The sequence below is a fragment of the Sapajus apella genome, unplaced genomic scaffold (genome assembly GCF_009761245.1).
Source record: "Sapajus apella isolate SASKATOON/1434 unplaced genomic scaffold, GSC_monkey_1.0 scaffold64, whole genome shotgun sequence".
NCBI lineage: Eukaryota > Metazoa > Chordata > Mammalia > Primates > Cebidae > Sapajus > Sapajus apella.
In genome coordinates, this window is record NW_022437004.1 from 2,401,509 (window position 1) to 2,420,781 (window position 19,273).

The following is a 19,273-nucleotide window of genomic DNA, read 5'->3' on the forward strand; positions in this document are numbered from 1 at the left end:
TGTTTCCTGTTGAGCAGACTTATGCTATTTCTAGGAATATTAATTACTTTCATCCTGTTGTGGGACCTCTCCCATCCATGTATTGTTATTTCAATTTTTATAATTGTATTAATCCATGTTTGAATACATGATGAATTTACATAAAATGTTAAAGACATATATGATTTAGAGTTATCCTCTCATTTCTCACCTTAACTATTCAGGTTCATTCCAGGTATGACCAGGATACTAGTCTATTTTTTACTTTTTCAGAGGGAACTAAGAAGGTACACACATATTCATTAGTTCCTAAAGTAACTGATAGCATACTTTCTGCATCTTTTTTTTTCTAATGATATATCTTGGATACTTTCTCATACTAGTATAAATAGACCTTTTTCATTTTAGTGACTATAGAATATTCCTTTGAAATATTCCTTTGAGAGAACTGCTTGAGCCTGGGAGATTGAGACTGCAATGCACCATGTTTGTGCCACTGTATTCCAGCCTGGGTGGTAAAGTGAGACTCTACTTCAAAAAACAAAAAGAAAATAAAATAAAACTATCAACAAAGTAACAGACAATCTATAAAATGGGAGAAAATGTTTGCTAACTGTGTATCCAACAACGATCTAATATCCAGAGTTTATAAGAAACTTCAACAAATTTACAAGCAATAAACAAACAACCCCGTTAAAAAGAAAGTGGGCAAAGAACATGAACGAACAGATTTCAAAATAAGACATATATGCATTTAAAAAGCATATAAAAATGCTCAACATCACTAATCACTATAGAAATGCAAATCAAAAACCACAATGTGATACCATCTCACACCAGTCAGAATGGCTATGATGAAAAAGTCAAAAAACTACAGATGCTGTTAAGATTGAGGAGAAAATGGAACATATACACTGTTGGTGGGAGTGTAAATTAGTTCAGCCACTATGGAAAGCAGCTTGGTGATTCCTCAAATAACTTGGAATTAACATTTGACTCAGCAATCCCATTATTCCCATAGGAATGTGTATTCCCAAGGAAATATAAATCATTGTACCATAAAGCTACATGCATATGTATGTTCACTGCAGCACTATTCACAATAGCAAAGATATGGAATCAACCTAAATGCCCATTAGCAGTAGGCTGGATAATACAAATGTGGTATATACAAACACCACTGAATACTATGCAGACAAAAAAAAATGAGATCATGCCCTTTGTAGCAATATGGAAGTCATTATCATAAGCGAACTAACACAGTAACAGAATCCCAAATACCACGTTCTCACTTCTAAATGGAAACCAAACAGAGAACGCATGGATTCTAAGAGAAGAACAGGAGACACTGGTATCTACATGAGGGTGAAGGTTGGGAGGAGACAGAGAATCAGAAAATAAACCTGTTGGGTACTATGCTTAATACTTGTGTTTTAAAATTGTCTGCACACCAAACCCCTATGACATGCAGTTTACCTGTGTAACAAACCTGCACGTGTATCCCTGAATCTAAAAGTCAAAAAAAAATTTTTAATTGTGGTCTTGCTCCCTTCTCATTAATTTGCAAGAGTTAATTATAACTGAAATTATTTCTGTAACTATAATATAAATTGCAAATTATTAATGGCTTCTTAATCTTACCAGTTGCCTTTTTGCTTTACTCAAACCTTTTCTAGCAATAATGCCACTACTTCTGACTTGTTTCCCAGTTTTATAAATTATTAGTTCAATCAAAATTAAGTTTGTTTTTTGTGGATGTCAGACCCTGATATTCTTTGATAATCACTTTTTAATTTTAAATTTTTCTTGCATGAAACTTCTATAACACATATACTTACAAAATGATCAACAGTGCTATGTTATTAAAATAAAATAAACCTCACTTTATATTTCCTTACCAGGAATATTCAGGCTCTTAAACCTGTGAACCAAGACATTTCATCCCTACTCCAAATAGCTTAGCAGCCCCAGGTAGAGCTACAATCATCATATTGCCAGCTGTGTCAAGGATCCTTGAAAGCACTGAGGGTTCTTCATTTTTGGCTGATTCAATCACCTCTTTCAGTCGATGAATCTCTTTATTTAACTCCTCAGATTTCTTTTCAAATCCTTCAATAAGCATTTCTTTTTGTACCTATGAAAGGGGAATAGTCCACGTTTGAAAATCCCCAATTCTCTGCAGGGAGTGAGAGTTTTGTGTTTAACAAATTCAACAGTTACGCATACGTGTCTATTTCTCTATTATCTTAGAAAACTCTTTGATGAGTTCATCTAACATTTCCAGGTGGTTGGACCTGAATAGTGGGAGTATATATGGTTTATACCTTTGTGACATTCCTTAAGCAACATCTCACTGGAGGTGGGAAGAAATTTTGTTCCAGCACAAAGAATGCCCTTTGAGAGGGAATGCAGGTTTAATTCTAATTAATTCTAATTTCCACTGATGTAGCATGGCCATGCTCATCTAGAAAATAATAGGGACTGCTGACCCTGTATAAAACATTGGTTGTCAAGCTCCAGGCTGGTACAAGGAATGTATTTTACTCTAGTTGTATAGGATGAATCAGGCAGATACAGAAACAAATGGAGCAATTACTGATCTTTCAATATCATTTTTTATCAAGCCAAATCTGAAATTTTCATCCAGATTGATCTATTTCAGATATTTGAGGGTTGTGCCCCAAATCCCAAGGATTGGTGGACTCAGGTCCTATTTACTTGGGGGACAGTAAGACCATCCTATAATCACCACAAACAGCAGCCTGATACCCTGGGGGATGTCATGTGTACTCTCCAAAGTCTAACATGAAGAAGATGCTGGAGTCTTGTAGACTTTCAGGCTTCAGTACAATTCAGATGTATTTGAGATTTTAGTGAAACATACAACTTTTGTGTTTCCTTCTGAGATCATCACTGTGCCTAAAATTTTGGTCCTTCCTTTCCTAAAGAAGCAAGGCATTGGCCCTCAAGCACTGCCATGCTTCATTGAGACTCACCTTCAGCTTGTGTTCCAGCATCCTTTCATGCTCTCGGAGGAGGTTTTCCCTTTCCTTCTCCATCTTCTTCTCCAGTTGGGCTATGTTTTCCTGGAAGCTTCTCTGTTGAGCCTCCATTATTTGCTGCTGCTCCTTCTGTTTTTGTCTTAGCAACTCCTGTTCCTTTTCAGCTGCCTCCCTCATGGACCGCTCCGCTATTGCACAAAGGTTTTAGAGAGGGAAGAAAATGACAGTTTTGCCTGAGTTTTACCCTCCTGAGCTCAGATCAAACTGACTTAGAGAAAAGCACAAAAGTGAGGGATTGGGAATCTCTGAATTGTCTCACTAGCCATGTCTGGAAGAGAATGTTGAATAATGTGATGTGAAGACACTGGCTGGAGGTTCAACCCCAATCCCCTTGAGATTTTGGGATTTAGCAGAGTATATGTTCCATAGTAGGAAGAAGCTCCTTCATCTATAGTAAGAGAAAGCAAATTCCAAGTATATAATAATTTTTTAACTATAGTCGCTATGCTATACATTTGGTATGCAGAACTTATTAATATTTTAACGGAATGTTTATGACTTTTGAAGCTCCTTGTATCCAGAATATCTTTCGGTGTGATCAGCAAGAAGGCACTGCAGTAAACTACCAGCCCCTCTGAGAGCCCTGCCCCTGTACCTGCTATGGCCTTCTCTCCAGCAGTGAGGGCTCTGTCTGACTGCAGGATGGATTCCTCTACAACCACCTGTGACTGCAGGAAATCCCAGAGGACCTTGTCTGCCTGAGGAGCCAAGAAAGAACAAAGACCTGTCAGGCAGCAAAGATCTCAACTTATGATGACGAAATTATTGTTCAATAAAGTCACAAATCTAACCTTGTAAACTTTGCATAATTCTTAAGATCCCACAGTTATTTCTTTTCTTCCACAGCCACAACAAAAAGTCCAAGCTCTTTCTTAAGACATAAAAACCATGTGCAGCAGCCTCCCTCCTACCTGTCCAGCTTCCTTTCCCAGGGATGCTGCTCACCACCCACCCCAGGATACGGACAACCTGACAACATAAATGGGCAGTTCTACAAACACACATTCTCAGTTGTTTGCGGTATTGCACAATCCTTTTCTTCTGTTTGGAAGCTGTGCTACATTTTCATGACTAGGATAACCTTTATGGATACATCAACTAGCATTCCCGGTCACTCTTTCTGGAAGCTTTGTCAGGGTGCATTCTGAGTTTTGTTTCTTATTTTATTGAGGAATTATTTACAAATGGAAATTGTGTATATTTAAGTTGTACAGCATGATATTTTGATATATGTGAAATGATTACTGCAGCCAAGTCAATTAACCTATCCATCATCTCATAGAGTTTTCTTTTGTTGCGAACACCTGAGATCTTACTCTCTTAGCAAATTCCAAGTATAATTCTTTTTTTAGCTACAGTCACTATGCTGTACTTAGGTATCCAGAAAGTGTTTATTATAGCCGAATATTAGTTACTTTCAATCATTATTTTCCCTTTTCCCCCACCTCTCTGACCTTGATAACCACCATTCAGCTCTCTGTTAACATGAGTTCAGCATTTTTTTTCTCACATAAACATGAGTCACTCCATATTTGTCTTTCTGAGTCTGGCTTATTTCACTAAGTCTAAATTCCTGCAGGTTCATTGATATTTCCACAAATGTCAGGATTTCCTTCTTTTTAAGGCTGAATAACATTTTATTATATATGTATGTATACACATACATATGTATGTTTGTGTATGTCACATTTTTACATGTATTTATCTGTGGATAAACAAAAGTTGTTTTTATGGAGGCATAGGGGAGGGAAAGTGGGGGGTAGGGAAGTTGGGGAGGGATAACATAGGGAGAAATGCCAGATATAGACGACGGGGGGATGGAGGCAGCAAACCACATTGCCATGAATGTACCTATGCAACAATCCTGCATGTTCTGCACAGGTACCCCAGAACCTAAAGTGCAATAATATATATATATATACACACACACACACACACACACACACACACACACATATATATATATATATATATATATAAAGTTGTTTTTATATCTTGCTATTATGAACAATGCTGGAATGAATAGGAGTACAAATCTCTCTTCAGGATTGTGATTTTATTTCTTTTGAAAACACCACAAGTCCATCAAAAGCTGTTAAAACTAAGTTGGCTAAAGTTGCAGGATACAAATTTAACATACAAAATCAGTTGCATTTCTATATACTAATAAAATATTATATGAAAAATAAGAAAATTACATTTATAACAGCATAAGAAATAAAATACTTATAAATAAATTTAACCAAGGGGGTGAAAGATATATATACTGAAAACTATAAAATGTTGAAGAAGTTAAAGAAAATATAAAATAAATAGATATCCCATGTTCATTAATTGGAAGAAATAATATTGTTAAGATGTCCATACTACCTCAAATTATCTATGGATTTAATGCAATATCTATCAAATTTCCAGTGAATTTTTCAAAGAAATAAGAAAACTAATTCAAAAATTTATATAGAAACAAAAAAGATCCTGAATAGTCACAGCCATCTTGAGTGACAAAAACAAAGTTGGAAGTGTTGAATTACCTTATTTCATAATCTATTACAAAGCTACAGTAATCAAGTAGCATAGTACTGGTGTAAAAACAGATAAACAAACCAACAAAACAGAATAGACAGCCAGGGAGGAAATTTACATATATACGATCAAATAATTTTCAACAAATGTGACAAGAGTACACATAAAGAAAGGATAGTCTCTTCAACAAATGGTGCAGGGAAAGCTGGATATTCAAAATAATAAAACTGGACCCTTATCTTACACTATACAGAAAAATCAACTAAAAATAGATTAAAGATTTAACCGTAAGACCATAAAACTCCAAGAAGTAAACAGAAGGAAAATACTTCTTGATATTGGCCTCGGCAGCAGTTTTTTGAATTTGACATCAAAAACACAGGCAACAAGTGCAAAAATAAGTAGGACTACATCAAACTAAAAATTTCTGCAGAGCAAAGAAAACAATAAAATGTAAAAGAGTTTTCTTCCATGCAGAATGGAAGAAAACACTTGCAAATCTGATAAGGGGTTAATATCTAAAATACAAAAGTCATATAACTAAATAGCAAAATAAACCAATAAACCTATTAAAAATGAGCAAGGAACCTAAATAGACATTTGTGAAAAGAAGACCTGGAAAACAGGTATGTGAAAGCATAGTCAGCATCACTAACCATCAGGGAAATGCAACTCAAAACCACAGTGACATTTTATCTCACACATTTTAGAATGATCATTATCCAAAAGTCAAAAGATACCAAATGTTGGCAAAGATATGGAGGAAAGGGAATTCTTAGAAACGGTTGGTAGGAACCTAAGTTGGTATAGTCCTCATGGAACACAGGACAAAAATTTCCTCAAAATTTCCAATGGCTGTCGAGTACATAAGTCAGCCCTATCAGCTCCATCACTTGCTGGCTGCATTGTCCTAGGCACCTTATTAACCTCTCTGTGCATTACATTTCTCAACTGGCTCTGTGGAAGACAGTGGTACCTAATTTACATTATTCTGAGAATCAAACCGATAATCCAACAAATCACTTCCTCTGACACAGGAAGTGAATGCTCAGTGTGTGTGAACCATTCTGTTGATCATCATCATCATCATGATCATCATCATCATATTAGCACATACCAGTATGATAACCATAATGGTACCATAGCCAGTCGAGTATTAATTTGTTCATCTCGGGTAAGACAATATGCTTCGGAAAACAAAGTTGTTTGCTTCATAAGGTATCCTCTGTACTTAGCACAAAAACTATCCCATTAATTAATAAATATAAGTGAGTTGTTTCATCTGGATTCGTGATGTTAAATCCTCTTGGAGAGGAAATGTTTCTTTAAGAGTATCTAACTAATTGTGGATTTAAATACTAAAAATGCCAAGATAGCATCATGTTCTGCTTCCTCTCCACACGCAGCGCTATGTTCTTAGATTTTCAGAAGGGGCAACAAAGACCCTCTGACTATCTTCTGTTATTCATCCCCCACTCCCCTTATTCCTCACCTTAACTCCTTTGCAGGGCACTAGCTTATAGTTCTGCTCAACCTGTTTCTTTTCTTCTAAGTAGAGATTGTGCCCCCCAGGAACAGAGAAAATTCCTCTCAAAATGCTTTCCGTCAGGTGCTCTGAAAGCCGCTTAAGCTCAGCCTGGCAATATTTGACAGATGCCTCTTCATTCTGCAGCACAAAGTCTTCCTTCTTTTTCTCTATGGTGTCCTGCCAGAGAAAGTTAGGGAAAAACAGTAGAAAGAAGGTGTTAGAAAGGAAGGTCCAATTGCGATCCTCTTGGAAGGAGTAGTCTGAAGGCCTCAGAGTGAACTGAAATATAGTGTAGACCAAAAGTCAGAAGATTTGTTTTGTTCCCAAATATCTGATCATTTATCTGTGTGACCTGTGGAAAGCCCCTTAACTCCCCAGGGGTCAGGCACAATATCTGCAAATTTGTGTAATTAGAAGTCATAAACTCTATAGTTCTTTTAGTTATGGTATGATTAACAGGGACCAAACCTCCCAACCATGATCAGCAAAAAGTTGAATTTTGGCTGGAAGTAAAAATTCCCCAGAAAACATAGGTTGCTACATATTAAAATATGGGCATGGAAAATCAACTCTGCAGTAATGAATTAAGTATATTCTGATGAGAAAAATGAACTATCTGTGTATTCCTTCAATAAGAGTTTGAATATGTGAGGATACAGGAACAGAATTTTCTTTTGTTTGTACTTGTAAGTTACAGTCCAGTTGGATTTTATCATTATGAATTAAGAGATTATTGTTACTTTTAGGTTAGTCTGAGACAGACCGAAAGACAAACTTTCAGTAAATATGCCTATGGTAAAGAGATTTAAGATGTCCCATAAGATTCCTCACTCCTTGGTATCCACACCTGCATAGTTCCTGGGCCTATTAATGTGATAGATACCAACCCTGTGATTAGATTATGTTATGTAGGACAAGATGACTTTAAGAAATGGAGTGTGCCCTGTTGGGCATGACTTAATCACATGAGCCCCTTAAAAGTGGTTTTCTCTAGATGGTGTAAGAAGAGGAATTCAGGGCAATTAGAAACAGAAGGATTTGATGCATCATTGCTGAGCCGCTAAATGAAATCTAAGCCCATTTAACACTGTGTTCGGTCTGTGGCACACTGAACAGAGTACCCAGACACCCTGACAAGGACTTCTGACCTACAGAACTATGATCTAATAACGTGTGTTGTTTTAAGCTGCTAAACTCATGATAATTTATTTTTCAGGAATAGAAAAAAAAGTGACCATCATCTAGAAGAAGTGTGGCCGCTAGCCCATAGAGCCCTATTATTCACAAGAAACCATATTCTTTCCACAATGGTAAGGAGATGAACCCTGGGGTCAAAAGGGTGGACTTTACGCATTATTTGGGGAGAACTGAAATCAGGAAGGATAAATGCTAAAAGTACCACAAGCTTCCTCTGGAATTCCTGGTTTTCATCCTTGAAGGAGTGCTCCATGAAGACTGCAATGGCTTCCCTCTCACAGGCCATGTGCACATCCAGCAGCTCCTGGAGTGTGTCTGTGGGGAACCTCACCCGCTGGGCCATCTGCTGGCTGTAGTGGTCGGCTGCCCTCTGCACAGCTGCTGAGTTCTCCCGCTGGGCCAGAGTTGTCACTGCATTCTCCAGACAAGGCACTCCTCCACTGTTGATGGCATCTACATAAGTCACTGCCAGAGTCCCCAGCCCTGAATCACATATATTTAAGGAAAATTTATAGTTCTCACTCATTATTTATACAAGTTTTAGCATTCTAAAAATTACAAAAATTCGAGTTATCTTGACCTTTCTTCCCCCTCCTCTTCTTTAATCTTTCTCTCCTTCTTTTTCATCTTCCTCTATGAGTTCCTTGAGGAATTTATAATAACATCCCTATTTTTCCTATTTTCTGTTTTATATGGCTCTTGGATTCACATTACAAAATTAATTACTCATTGCAACCAACATGTCTTCGTGTTTTATGGAAAAGTACATTTCCATTTGGATGCCATATAATGAGTTTGTTATGCAGGAAAACTAAGTTATATAATTTGTGAGTCCTACTTCCAAATAAAAATGCAAGTCCCCTCATTTCATCAGATATTCTTTACAAGGGAACTTGCATTTTTATTTGGAGACAGCAATTTTTATTTGAAGACAGCAACATAGACTATTGAATCAAGCATGGACCCATCTCACCATGAGGAGTGGATGACTCCACAGGTTTCATGCCATGAAGCCAGTCCCATACTTAATATAACATTTAAATTTGTTTCTCTAACTCTTAATGAGCTTGCATGGAACTCATGGCCTGATGTTGGTTTCTTGACTAATGTCAATTTATAAAATATATTATATATCCTCACTGAGAAACACTAACCCTATAGGACTTCTCATCATGTAGATTTCTCTCCTCAGAAGTTTGTGTTTACCCCATTAGTGTATTAATTCTGTGAGATATATTAGGCCTCAAGAAATTCTCATATGAGTAAACTTTAAGAAACATTCATTTCTATGTGTGGCACGGTCTGCCTGCATTCCTATACAGAAGTAAACAATATTATTGACAAACTTGCAGAATCACGACAGCTTCAACACACCCTGGACCACAGACATGCTCTGCAACAAAGAAGACTCACGGTTTCCAGTGACAATGATTCCCTCTCTCAGGGTCTTGGGCTTTGCATGGGTGAAGATATAAGAACAGAAGTTTTCTGATTGCCTCAGGAAAAGCCTTTCCATATTTTCTTCTGGCAATTTGTCCATATGAATTAAATATTGTTTGTCATTTGTAGGCCGGTCAAAGACAAAGCACTTCCGTTTTGGAAAGAAATGCCTGATACACTCTCTAGGCATGTTAGAATTTTGAAGTTTGGGATTCTTGCCTGTGGAATTATAAAAAAGAAAGCTCAATGAAGAGACAGGCTGCAGTCAAGGGGGCTGAGGACTTTTCCAGGGATCTTTGCATCCCTGCAGCTCCTCTGCCTTGTAAATTTTGTTGTATGCCATCATACAAAGCAGCCTTGTGCTAATCCAACCAAGGCATGGAAAATCCATTTTTGTACAGGACCGAGAGTCAGGAAAGAACTGCAGAGGAAGGGAAGACATCTAACACAAGATGAAGAAACTTATGACTGGTTTCCTTGGCCTTTGTATGGTAGCTGGTAGACTATTTATTAAATGTTTTTGAATGATTAACTAAATAAAAAATTTGTCAGAAATATTTTATTGATATTACATTCCTGTGTCAGAAGTGAAACATGGGCCCTAAATTGAAATAAGGATAAGATGTTGCTAAGAAGAATATCAAGAAGAAGGTGAATGATCACCAACACAGTAATAAAAGTAAAAAATATTTCAAAATCAGAACCCTAAATTATAAACACCATAAATATGTTTAGACACTTCTTTATCTGAACAATCTAAAGTTAATCCAGATGTAACTTGGAGACCTTGCCACTTTTCAATGTCAGATTATATTAGGTCTGACATTGTCTTGCAGAGGGATTCTGGGGCATATATAGATTATTCAAAATAAACTTTTGTTGAAAGGATGAATAAGTGAACAAAGATGGATATTGATTGTAGGTGCCAACCAGCATTCACTCTGCTAAATACCATCTGTTTAACAAATTTATAATAGATTGACAACATATTGTATGAGGCTGTAGAATGAAGTAGGTGATGTTATGAAAACAGTAAAATGAAGGATTTGACAGTCTTACTGGAAGCATATGTCAGTGTATTTTTTAAATTTTCTGAATCATTTACTGTATAAATCTCCTTTTTCTCTAAAGAATATAACTACCCAGGCTAATAAAACAGACAGCATGAAATGTATTTCCAAAATTAGATCATTTGGCTTCTTGTGATTCTGTGTTTACCAACTTCTAATTTATTAATTTTCTCCAAATATAATAGAAGGAACACTTGAAGTTAACAAGTAACACAAATACATAAGCCTTAGGATGTGATAATATTAATTGTAATCCTCAATATATTTTCATGGTACTTATTGGTCTAAAATTGTTTGATAGAATTTTGAGTTTTAAACTTCTTCAATGAATTGAAACTTCAGCCTCTGGGAAATTTCAAGTAAAAATAACCACAAGAATCATAATCACTTGTCAATCACCAACCACCACGAGCATGGGCCTCAATCCAGTCTAATATAAACATTTGTGTCAGGTGCTGAATGGCAGGTCTTAGTTGATCCCATCCACTGCTGAACATTCCCCCATCCGGGACATGCTCTGATACCTGGAATCAGCTTCAAGGCATTCTCCAGGTACTCATCTTCTGTGATGGGGTGTCCATTTAACTTCAGCTCCAGGGTAAAATCTCGAACAGCCCAAATAAAGTCTGGAAAGAAACTCACAAACTCGCTGGAGTCCTCAACTTCATCAGTCCTGGGGCAGGATTTTGCCCTGATTAGCTGTGTTAGTTGAGTCACGTAGCTGGGATCTTAGCTAAGGAGTAACACCCTATACCATTATTTCAACATCTCACTTAGAAACAAGTTTTATAAACATTCCCTTTTGCACTGTGTCTCTTCTTACTCAACCAGGACAACTGGGTCACAGCAAAGAAGACTCAGTATCAGTTTCCATTCCCCTAAACGCCATAAAACCTGGCTTTTCTCTTCCCGGAAGGATACTGCAGCTGCTCCAGAGCCTGGTGGTTGATGGTGCTCATGCTGTTGTAGACAAAGCAGCTGCTTAGAAGCACAGCCAGGGCAAAGATCCATGAGTCATTCTTAGGGTTACCCTAGAAAGAATATAGAGCAAAGGACTTGGAGTATTCTCTTCATTCATTCATTCATTCATTTGGTTGTTCATTAGCTATTTCAGCTGTATGATAGTTGAAAACTAGGAAAAATAAATTTTGAAGGCAATGTTAAATTCAAACTTCATATTTAGATTTTACATTAATCCTCAGGCTGTAAGCTCATTTAGCTACCAACAGAAATTAATTACATTGTGATTAAAATATTCAATAAAGTGCCTAGAATATAATAGGTGTCAAGTGATCAGCATGCAATTATTCCATTGCAATTTTGTCCTCACTCGTGGCATATTAAGGTCTCAAATGCTATTCAGTTAAGTTAAAAAACTATTCATTGTGCTTCTGACAAAATGCAGACACTGCATTTGGTTTTGTGGATATAAAGTTCATGACAGTCCCTGCCCTCAAGAAGATGACTTTCTGGAGCAACAGATAAACATGTCAATATACAAATTCAATCAGAATAATAATCGCTGCTGGGGGAGTAAGCCCCAAAGTTACAAAGTATAAGAAAGACAGAAAGGAGGAGGAGGCCCATAAATATGAATAGTTACTCTGTGGATTCAGGAGCAAGAACTGATTATGTGTGGCAGGCACATGCTTGCAGCAGTTTGAAAATAGCTGCACTTCAAGAGTTGATAGAGTGTGGACTTGTGAAGAAGAAGGAATAAGGCAGATGGAAAGATCAACAGAAGCCAAGTCAGAATTGTCAGAGCATGGTCATAAAAAGGTATTACACAGTTATTTCTCTGGCTTGAAGCAGTAAGTATGCATGCTGGAGTGGAAGAGGAGGCTGGAAACAAGATTCATGGTAAGACATTAAAGGATTTTGTGTGTGTGTGTGAACTTCTTTTTTGTATTACACTTTAAGTTCTGGGGTACATGTGCAGAACGTGCAGGTTTGTTACATAGGTATACAGGTGCCATGGTGATTTGCTGCACCCATCACCCCCTCATCTACATTAGGTATTTCTCCTAATGTTATCGCTCCCCTATATCCTCACTCTCTGCTATTCCTCCCATAGCTCCCCACCCCCCAACAGACCCCAGTATATGATGTTCACATCCCTGTGTCCATATGTTCTCAAACACGAGGTGTTTGGTTTTCTGTTCTTGTGTCAGTTTGCTGAGAATGATCATGTCCTTGCAAAGCACATGAACTCGTCCTTTTTTTATGGCTGCATAGTATTTCATGGTGTATATGTGCCACATTTTCTTTATCCAGTCTATCACTGATGGGCATTTGGGTTGGTTCCAAGTCTTTGCTATTGTGAACAGTGCCACAATAAAGATACGTGTGCATGTGTTTTTATAATAGAACGATTTGTAATCCTTTGGGTGTATACCCAGTAATGGGATTGCTGGGTCAAATGGTATTTCTATTTCTAGATCCTTAAGGAATCACCACACTGTCTTCCACAATGGTTGAACTAGTTTACACTCCCACCAATTAGATGGTACCCAAATCACATCACAAGTTCTAAGGTCAGCGAGTAGTTCTGCTGCCGCCATCAGTTTATATTTTGATACGTTCTGATCTCTTGACAAATGCAACTACATAAAAAGGAGTTTATGAAAACTATAGTATATTAAGAATAAATGTTTCACTTTGGTATTATACTAAGAATAATTCAGACTTTTAATCCTGAAATTTAAAGTTCATATTGCTAAGTCTGTGCTTCCTTCCCCCAACTTCTATGCTTTTTTTCAATAATGGAAGCCAAAGATCTACTGCTGCTACTTTTAATTCAGACTGAGACTAATTCAAATAAGGAGAATTGACAGATTGCACCTAACACTTTAAGACAAAATAACTAAAATTATCTCACTTACAATATTCTTTGTGGGTCTAATTCATGCTATTAAAGAAGTCCATGCAGAATTCATCTCCAAAGTTCAGGGAGTTGGACCAAAATGTTAATGATAAAATTAATGCTTTTCTGAAAATTACTGAAATAGACTCCTTCAGTAAAACCCTATTTTTATATGGTCCCATCCTCCAACCCCACATCTTAAATAGTAGATCCCATCAGTCCCAGGGGTTATAGCTTTCTCCAAGAAGCTTTCTCTTAGTTGAATGACTGAACTAGTTTCTCATTTTTTGCATCTGAAACTCTGTACCGATCACACCCTATATTTCTCGTCTTCACAACTAGGCTCTTGGCCTTTACCTTGTTTACTGTCATATCTGTAGAACTCAGTATAGAGCCCTAGAATTCATCTCTTCAATACATATTTCTTAAATTATATCATTCAACCCAGTGTTAAATAAGATCGATTCTTATATATGCCTCAGTATTTGAAATTAATAAGGAAGTTTTAGAAAACAGAATTTAGCTTCATTATTCATAATTAGATTCTGTAAACTCATAATTAGAGTTTACAGAAGTATGTACAGAAGTTGAATGGAGCTGAAAAATTAAAAGATAAGAGGACAACCATGAGCAGTGCCTTACCTTTTCCACATCGCCCAGGCCCTCAGTGTCCAGAAGGATCAGGGTGTAGTTTGGCTTGGTAGGGTGGGGCATACACCACATCCAGATGCCCTTGGTTTCAGACTGCACGGTGGAGCCCAGAGGGAAGCCTGCGGCGAAGAGGAAAAATAACAAACAGTAACAGTGGATAGACCAGGATGTCCCAGGCTTACATTGGTTAAACTTGTAGAAATGTTTAAGTGGCTGGCAGTGGAAAACCGCTGTTTCCATCTCAGTCAGGACAACTAATCCAATCTTTACATGTATTAAGAATTTTCTCAAACTTGTTTTCTTTCTTAAACTTGTTTAGTAGACAGAGTTTCACTCCCTAATGGTGCCGAGCTTCTGAGCCAAAGAGGAAGTAGGTCATTAGGGGGAAGAAATGGCTGCATGGTCTTTGAAAACAGGAGCACCTAACAGAGCCATAGGCAGATTGTGTTAAAAGTCAATAAGAACCAAAAGAGAAACCTGGTATCAAAAAATTTTTTAAAAAGCCTTCAAAAAATTAGAAATGAAAATTGCAATGAATATGTGAAAAGGTGCTTAAACTTACAGTGAAATAAATAACATGCGAAATAAACAACATGTAATACATTCAACATGTCAGTACAAGTTAAAAGGCTTTATGTCATTGAATTTCTTGCAGGATGTAAAATTCTAAATCACTGCCAATAAGCATCTAAATTGCATTTAAATTTTGAAAAGCTGGCCAGGCACAGTGGCTTACACCTGTAATCCCAGCACTTTGGGAGGCCGAGGCGGGCAGATCACGAGGTCAAGAGATCGAGAACATCCTGGCCAACATGGTGAAACCCCGTCTCTACTAAAAAATACAAAAATTAGCTGGGCGTGGTGGCACCCACCTGTTGTACCAGCTACTCGGGAGGCTGAGGCAGGACACTAATTTGCTTGAACCCAGGAGCAGAGATTGTAGTGAGCGGAGATTGTGCCACTGCACTCTAGCCTGGCGCCTGGTGACAGAGTGAGATTCTGTCTCCAAAAAAAATTTTTTTTGAAAAGCTATTTGACTTTATCTAGAAATTTTACCTACTCTCTGATTCAGAAATTCCACTTCTGAGCATATTACACAAGGGAAGTTTTAATATATACATATAAATGTATAAACATATAAATAATAGAGTATCAATAATACTTATTTATATATTCATTAATGACAATTAATATTCATTAATATTCTATTAGTATTCATTAATGACAATGAATAAGGTTATCATTAATACTCTTAATTTCCTCTATTATTATTAATAATATATAATATATAGTATATATTATATCTATTAATAATACTATATAATATATAGTATATATATTATATCTATTATTGTTAATAATAGAGGAAATAATAGAGTATTAATGATAATATATACTATATAATATATAGTATATATTATATCTCTATTATTATTAATAAGAGGATATAAATAATAGAGTGTTAATGACAACTTTATTCATTAAAGATAAAAACTGGAAAAATACCAATGTTCAACAGGATATAAACATAAGTAACAGAGTATTAATGGATATAAATAATAGAGTATTAATGACAGTCTTAAAAATAAAAACTGGAAAAATATCAATGTTCAACAACAAACAAATATATTGTCCTTAAGTAGTGGCATACTGTCTGAGGGTATAAAAATGGGTACACATGGTAACTGGAGAAACCTTACACATTTCTTATTGAGCAAAGGAACAAGATATCCAAGAATACACACAATATAAATTCCTTTATGTAAAGTTTAAAAGCAGACCAAACTAAACTATTTTTCAGAATGCATATATATTAAGCAGAACCATTTTTAAAAACCAAGAGTCAAAGAACTGTGCCCTGAAAACAAAAATATTGGTGAGCTCTAGAGAAGGTATGACAGTGTATGCTTTTTGGATGTTTAGGAATGTTTTATTTCTTGATCTGAATAGTGATTACCCACGTATTCACTTTATCAACTTCACTGTACAAGTATGCTGTACGTACTCTATGTGTCATAGTTCACATACTAGAAAGACTAAATAGAAGGGAGTATAACTTATCAAAGTTTTGCTACAAAATGAAGCAAGAAATTGGATGGTAGCCCAATTTAAATAGAGGACACGCAAGAATTATACTGCCTGTCCTTCTTATTTATTTTTAAAACAGGGTATATTAAACTATGTTTGTGTGCTATTTGAAGTGACCAGGTACCCTACACAAAAGTGTTGAATAAGAAAGAAAGGGCATAATTGCTGGAGCTGAGCCCCCGAAGAGGTGAGTGTAGATGGGATCAAGAAGACCCATGGAATGGATCTTTTGATAGGGTTGAGATGGTTCTTTACTATTAGACAAAAGATATATATATACACACATATGGTTGAGATTTTAAATTTAGTGGTGAGAGAATTAGAAGTTTTCTTCACTGGGAGAAGTCATGCTCTTCTTTAGGATGACCCTAGAGGAGGTGATCAGCCATGTTATCACTGGTTCCAAGTAAATGGCTCCTGACCCAGGGCCACACTCACCATGGTTTTTTCCTGCAAGACGATTCATGAGATAGGATTTTCCTGTACGGTATATCCCTACAATGGCCACCACCACCACCGGCTGAGAAATCTTGTCAAGAATCTGTAATGCCTTTGAATTTACTGTCAGCTGCTCTTTCTGGTTTTCCACTAGACAAATGGGGGCCATCATGATGGATTCAGATTCTGGGTAACCTGTAACCCAGAAAAAAAAACAGTAAAATACAAGACCTTGAAGTCATCTGTAAGGGCTACCCAAGGCACATACAGATCAGTTTTCTGCTTGTGGGATGGTATATCAAATTTCTACATTTTGTATGTTTCTAATGAAAAAATATTTAGCATGTCAAGGACTAGTACAGATGCTTTATGTACATTATTTATGATTCTTACAAGAACGCTAAAAATGCGCTGTCAAGGTGATGCATAAAATAGAATAGGAAAATCAAGGCACTGATGACAGAGCCCCAAGTAAAGTAAACTCTTGGAATAAGTAGGGGCAGGATGTTACATACAGGAGATGAGTGGTTAGAAAAGGTTCCAGGCATTCCAGAAGAATTTGCTCTCTCATTAATTTAATAAATAGTATTGAGTACCTACCATGTGCTAATAAACACCATTTTAAGTTCTCAGTATCAAGCAAGGAACAGAATTGATACAAAATCCTGCCTCTTTGAGCTCTATTGCAGTGGGGGACAGAAAATTAATAAAACAAACAAGCAAAAAAAGTGTATATGTATACTAGCTGATGATATTTCTCAGGAGAAAATTAGCAGGGAAAAGGGATATGGTGTTTTGGGATTTGAATGTATGTTAAGGTTGGTCAGGAAGGCCTTCGAAAAGACACAAAATGAAACCGATCATTGATTGATATTGATGAAGATGGATTTAGTGAATTGGTAAAAGCAGGAGCAGGCTGGATAGGGGAACAATCATAAAAGAAGGAAAAAGAGATAAAGAATGTAGCTCTCTCTCAAAATACAGGACAGTTATCTGGAGTGATGATTAAAAATGCCTGGGACCCTGTTTCAAGCAGTACCTCATGTTATTCTGATGTACTTCTTGCATGGGCCACATGGGCCACAGCATGATAATCAAACATGATTAAACCTTAAACTTATTTTAAACAGTTGATGAGTGAAAGTGATCTGAAATTCCACATAATGCAGCTCTGTAGCATCGCTGGAATGCTAAATGTGGCTCATACAAAAATAGAGTCATAACTATTAAGGATTTAAATAGACAGTGGCAAGGATCTTCTGTTTCCCCAGTGTCCCGGCAGGGGGCAGCCGGGAAACGCCAGAGAACGGAAGAGGGAGGAAGCGACCCCATGATTCGGGGAGCAAGGACTTCAGGCCCCATTCCTCCGTGACCCAAGCAGGGATCTTCGCCGCAGCTCTGGGAGGAAGCCCGAGGAGGAGCAGCGCATCCTGGAGACGCCGTCGCCCAGTCGCCGCCTGAGGACCACGTGGAGACACTGAGCCCCCCGGGGCAAAGCACTCAGGGGTTCAAGCAGCAACCGACTTCCCCGAGAGGTCCCCCCGCTGCCTTCGTCACCCGCCAGTGTGAAGTCTCTACCCTCCCCGTGTGGAGTCTGCGCTTGGGAATTCGTTGTTGATTGTTCTTTAACCCAATATACTTGAAAGGCAAAGCTTAGGAGCGAACTTACGTGTCGCGGACGCTGCAACGTGAAGAGCTGCGCTTGCTCTCCCCTTGCTCTGTCCTCCTGCGTCTGGCTCCTCGTGAAACGGACTGTTTTTACAAGCCGAAAGCATAGCCGGGATTACAGACATCCAAATAAGGGTTTGGGAAAACCGAAATCGAAAGCACTTGAGTTTGGCGGGGAGTTAAACCGTTGAGATATTTTCCTGTTTTGGCAAGACAGGAAACTAAAGGAGCTTGGAAGTGCTGGTACCTCCATACCAGGCTCCTAAAACCCAGGTTTGACCCTCTTCCACCCTTGGCTTAGGTATCTTTCGCCTCCAAAATGAATATAGAGCAGCAGACATGAATGTTGTTTCATCTACTCCCTGTCTTTCAGGGGTAATTTTCTCAGGGAAGAAGTTTGAGTTTTTGTTTGCTTTTAATTTTTTTTTTTTTTACATGCTCATCTGGTTTTGTTTCTCATCTCTTTGTAAAGTTATTTTTTCGTTAACCATAAAATGAGTGTGTGTGTGTGTGTGTGTGTGTGTGTGTGGATATGTGTGTATCGCCTAATATTATTGCCCGGATGCAGTGGTGGCAAGCAAATACTTCTCTTTCAAAGCACAAACATTTCATCGAAACTGGACTTTTTGTGAAGGACAGCAGGATGATTGAACCATACAAAGCATAATTTATAATTAAGAGTCTTACCCAGGCTAGCAGAAAAATGGACTCAGTCCTGAAATGACTAGCCAGTTTGTCAACAGAATTTGGGAAATCTTCTATCTGG

At 37.4% G+C, this 19,273-nt stretch overlaps 2 protein-coding genes across 7 annotated transcripts in view; both read right to left on the reverse strand.

The window, feature by feature from the left end:
• The window catches only part of LOC116529902 (guanylate-binding protein 7), a 43,578-nt gene extending 41,628 nt beyond the window's left edge, over window positions 1-1,950 (reverse strand). The window contains exon 1 of the mRNA XM_032247813.1: window positions 1,878-1,950. The gene's annotated coding sequence lies outside the window, so the exon portion shown is untranslated. The remainder of the gene's footprint in view (window positions 1-1,877) is intronic.
• LOC116529899 (guanylate-binding protein 4-like) overlaps window positions 1-19,037 on the reverse strand; it is a 30,842-nt gene extending 11,805 nt beyond the window's left edge. Inside the window, exons 1-12 of one of the 6 annotated variants that reach the window (XM_032247806.1) lie at window positions 18,509-18,989; window positions 16,840-17,034; window positions 14,305-14,432; window positions 11,721-11,830; window positions 11,324-11,520; window positions 9,703-9,948; window positions 8,492-8,772; window positions 7,057-7,269; window positions 3,637-3,739; window positions 2,976-3,169; window positions 1,878-2,113; window positions 192-507 (exon numbers count right to left, since the gene is read on the reverse strand). In XM_032247806.1, the coding sequence (XP_032103697.1) occupies window positions 1,895-2,113; window positions 2,976-3,169; window positions 3,637-3,739; window positions 7,057-7,269; window positions 8,492-8,772; window positions 9,703-9,948; window positions 11,324-11,520; window positions 11,721-11,830; window positions 14,305-14,432; window positions 16,840-17,034; window positions 18,509-18,632 (2,010 nt within the window). In that variant the 5' untranslated portion in view covers window positions 18,633-18,989 and the 3' untranslated portion in view covers window positions 192-507; window positions 1,878-1,894. Of the gene's footprint in view, window positions 1-191; window positions 508-1,750; window positions 2,114-2,975; window positions 3,170-3,636; window positions 3,740-5,284; window positions 6,522-7,056; window positions 7,270-8,491; window positions 8,773-9,702; window positions 9,949-11,323; window positions 11,521-11,720; window positions 11,831-13,309; window positions 13,389-13,681; window positions 14,261-14,304; window positions 14,433-16,839; window positions 17,035-18,508 lie in introns of those variants that run through there. The other 5 variants (XM_032247807.1, XM_032247805.1, XM_032247809.1 and 2 more) reach the window with 5 other exon arrangements.
• Window positions 19,038-19,273: the final 236 nt, after the last annotated feature.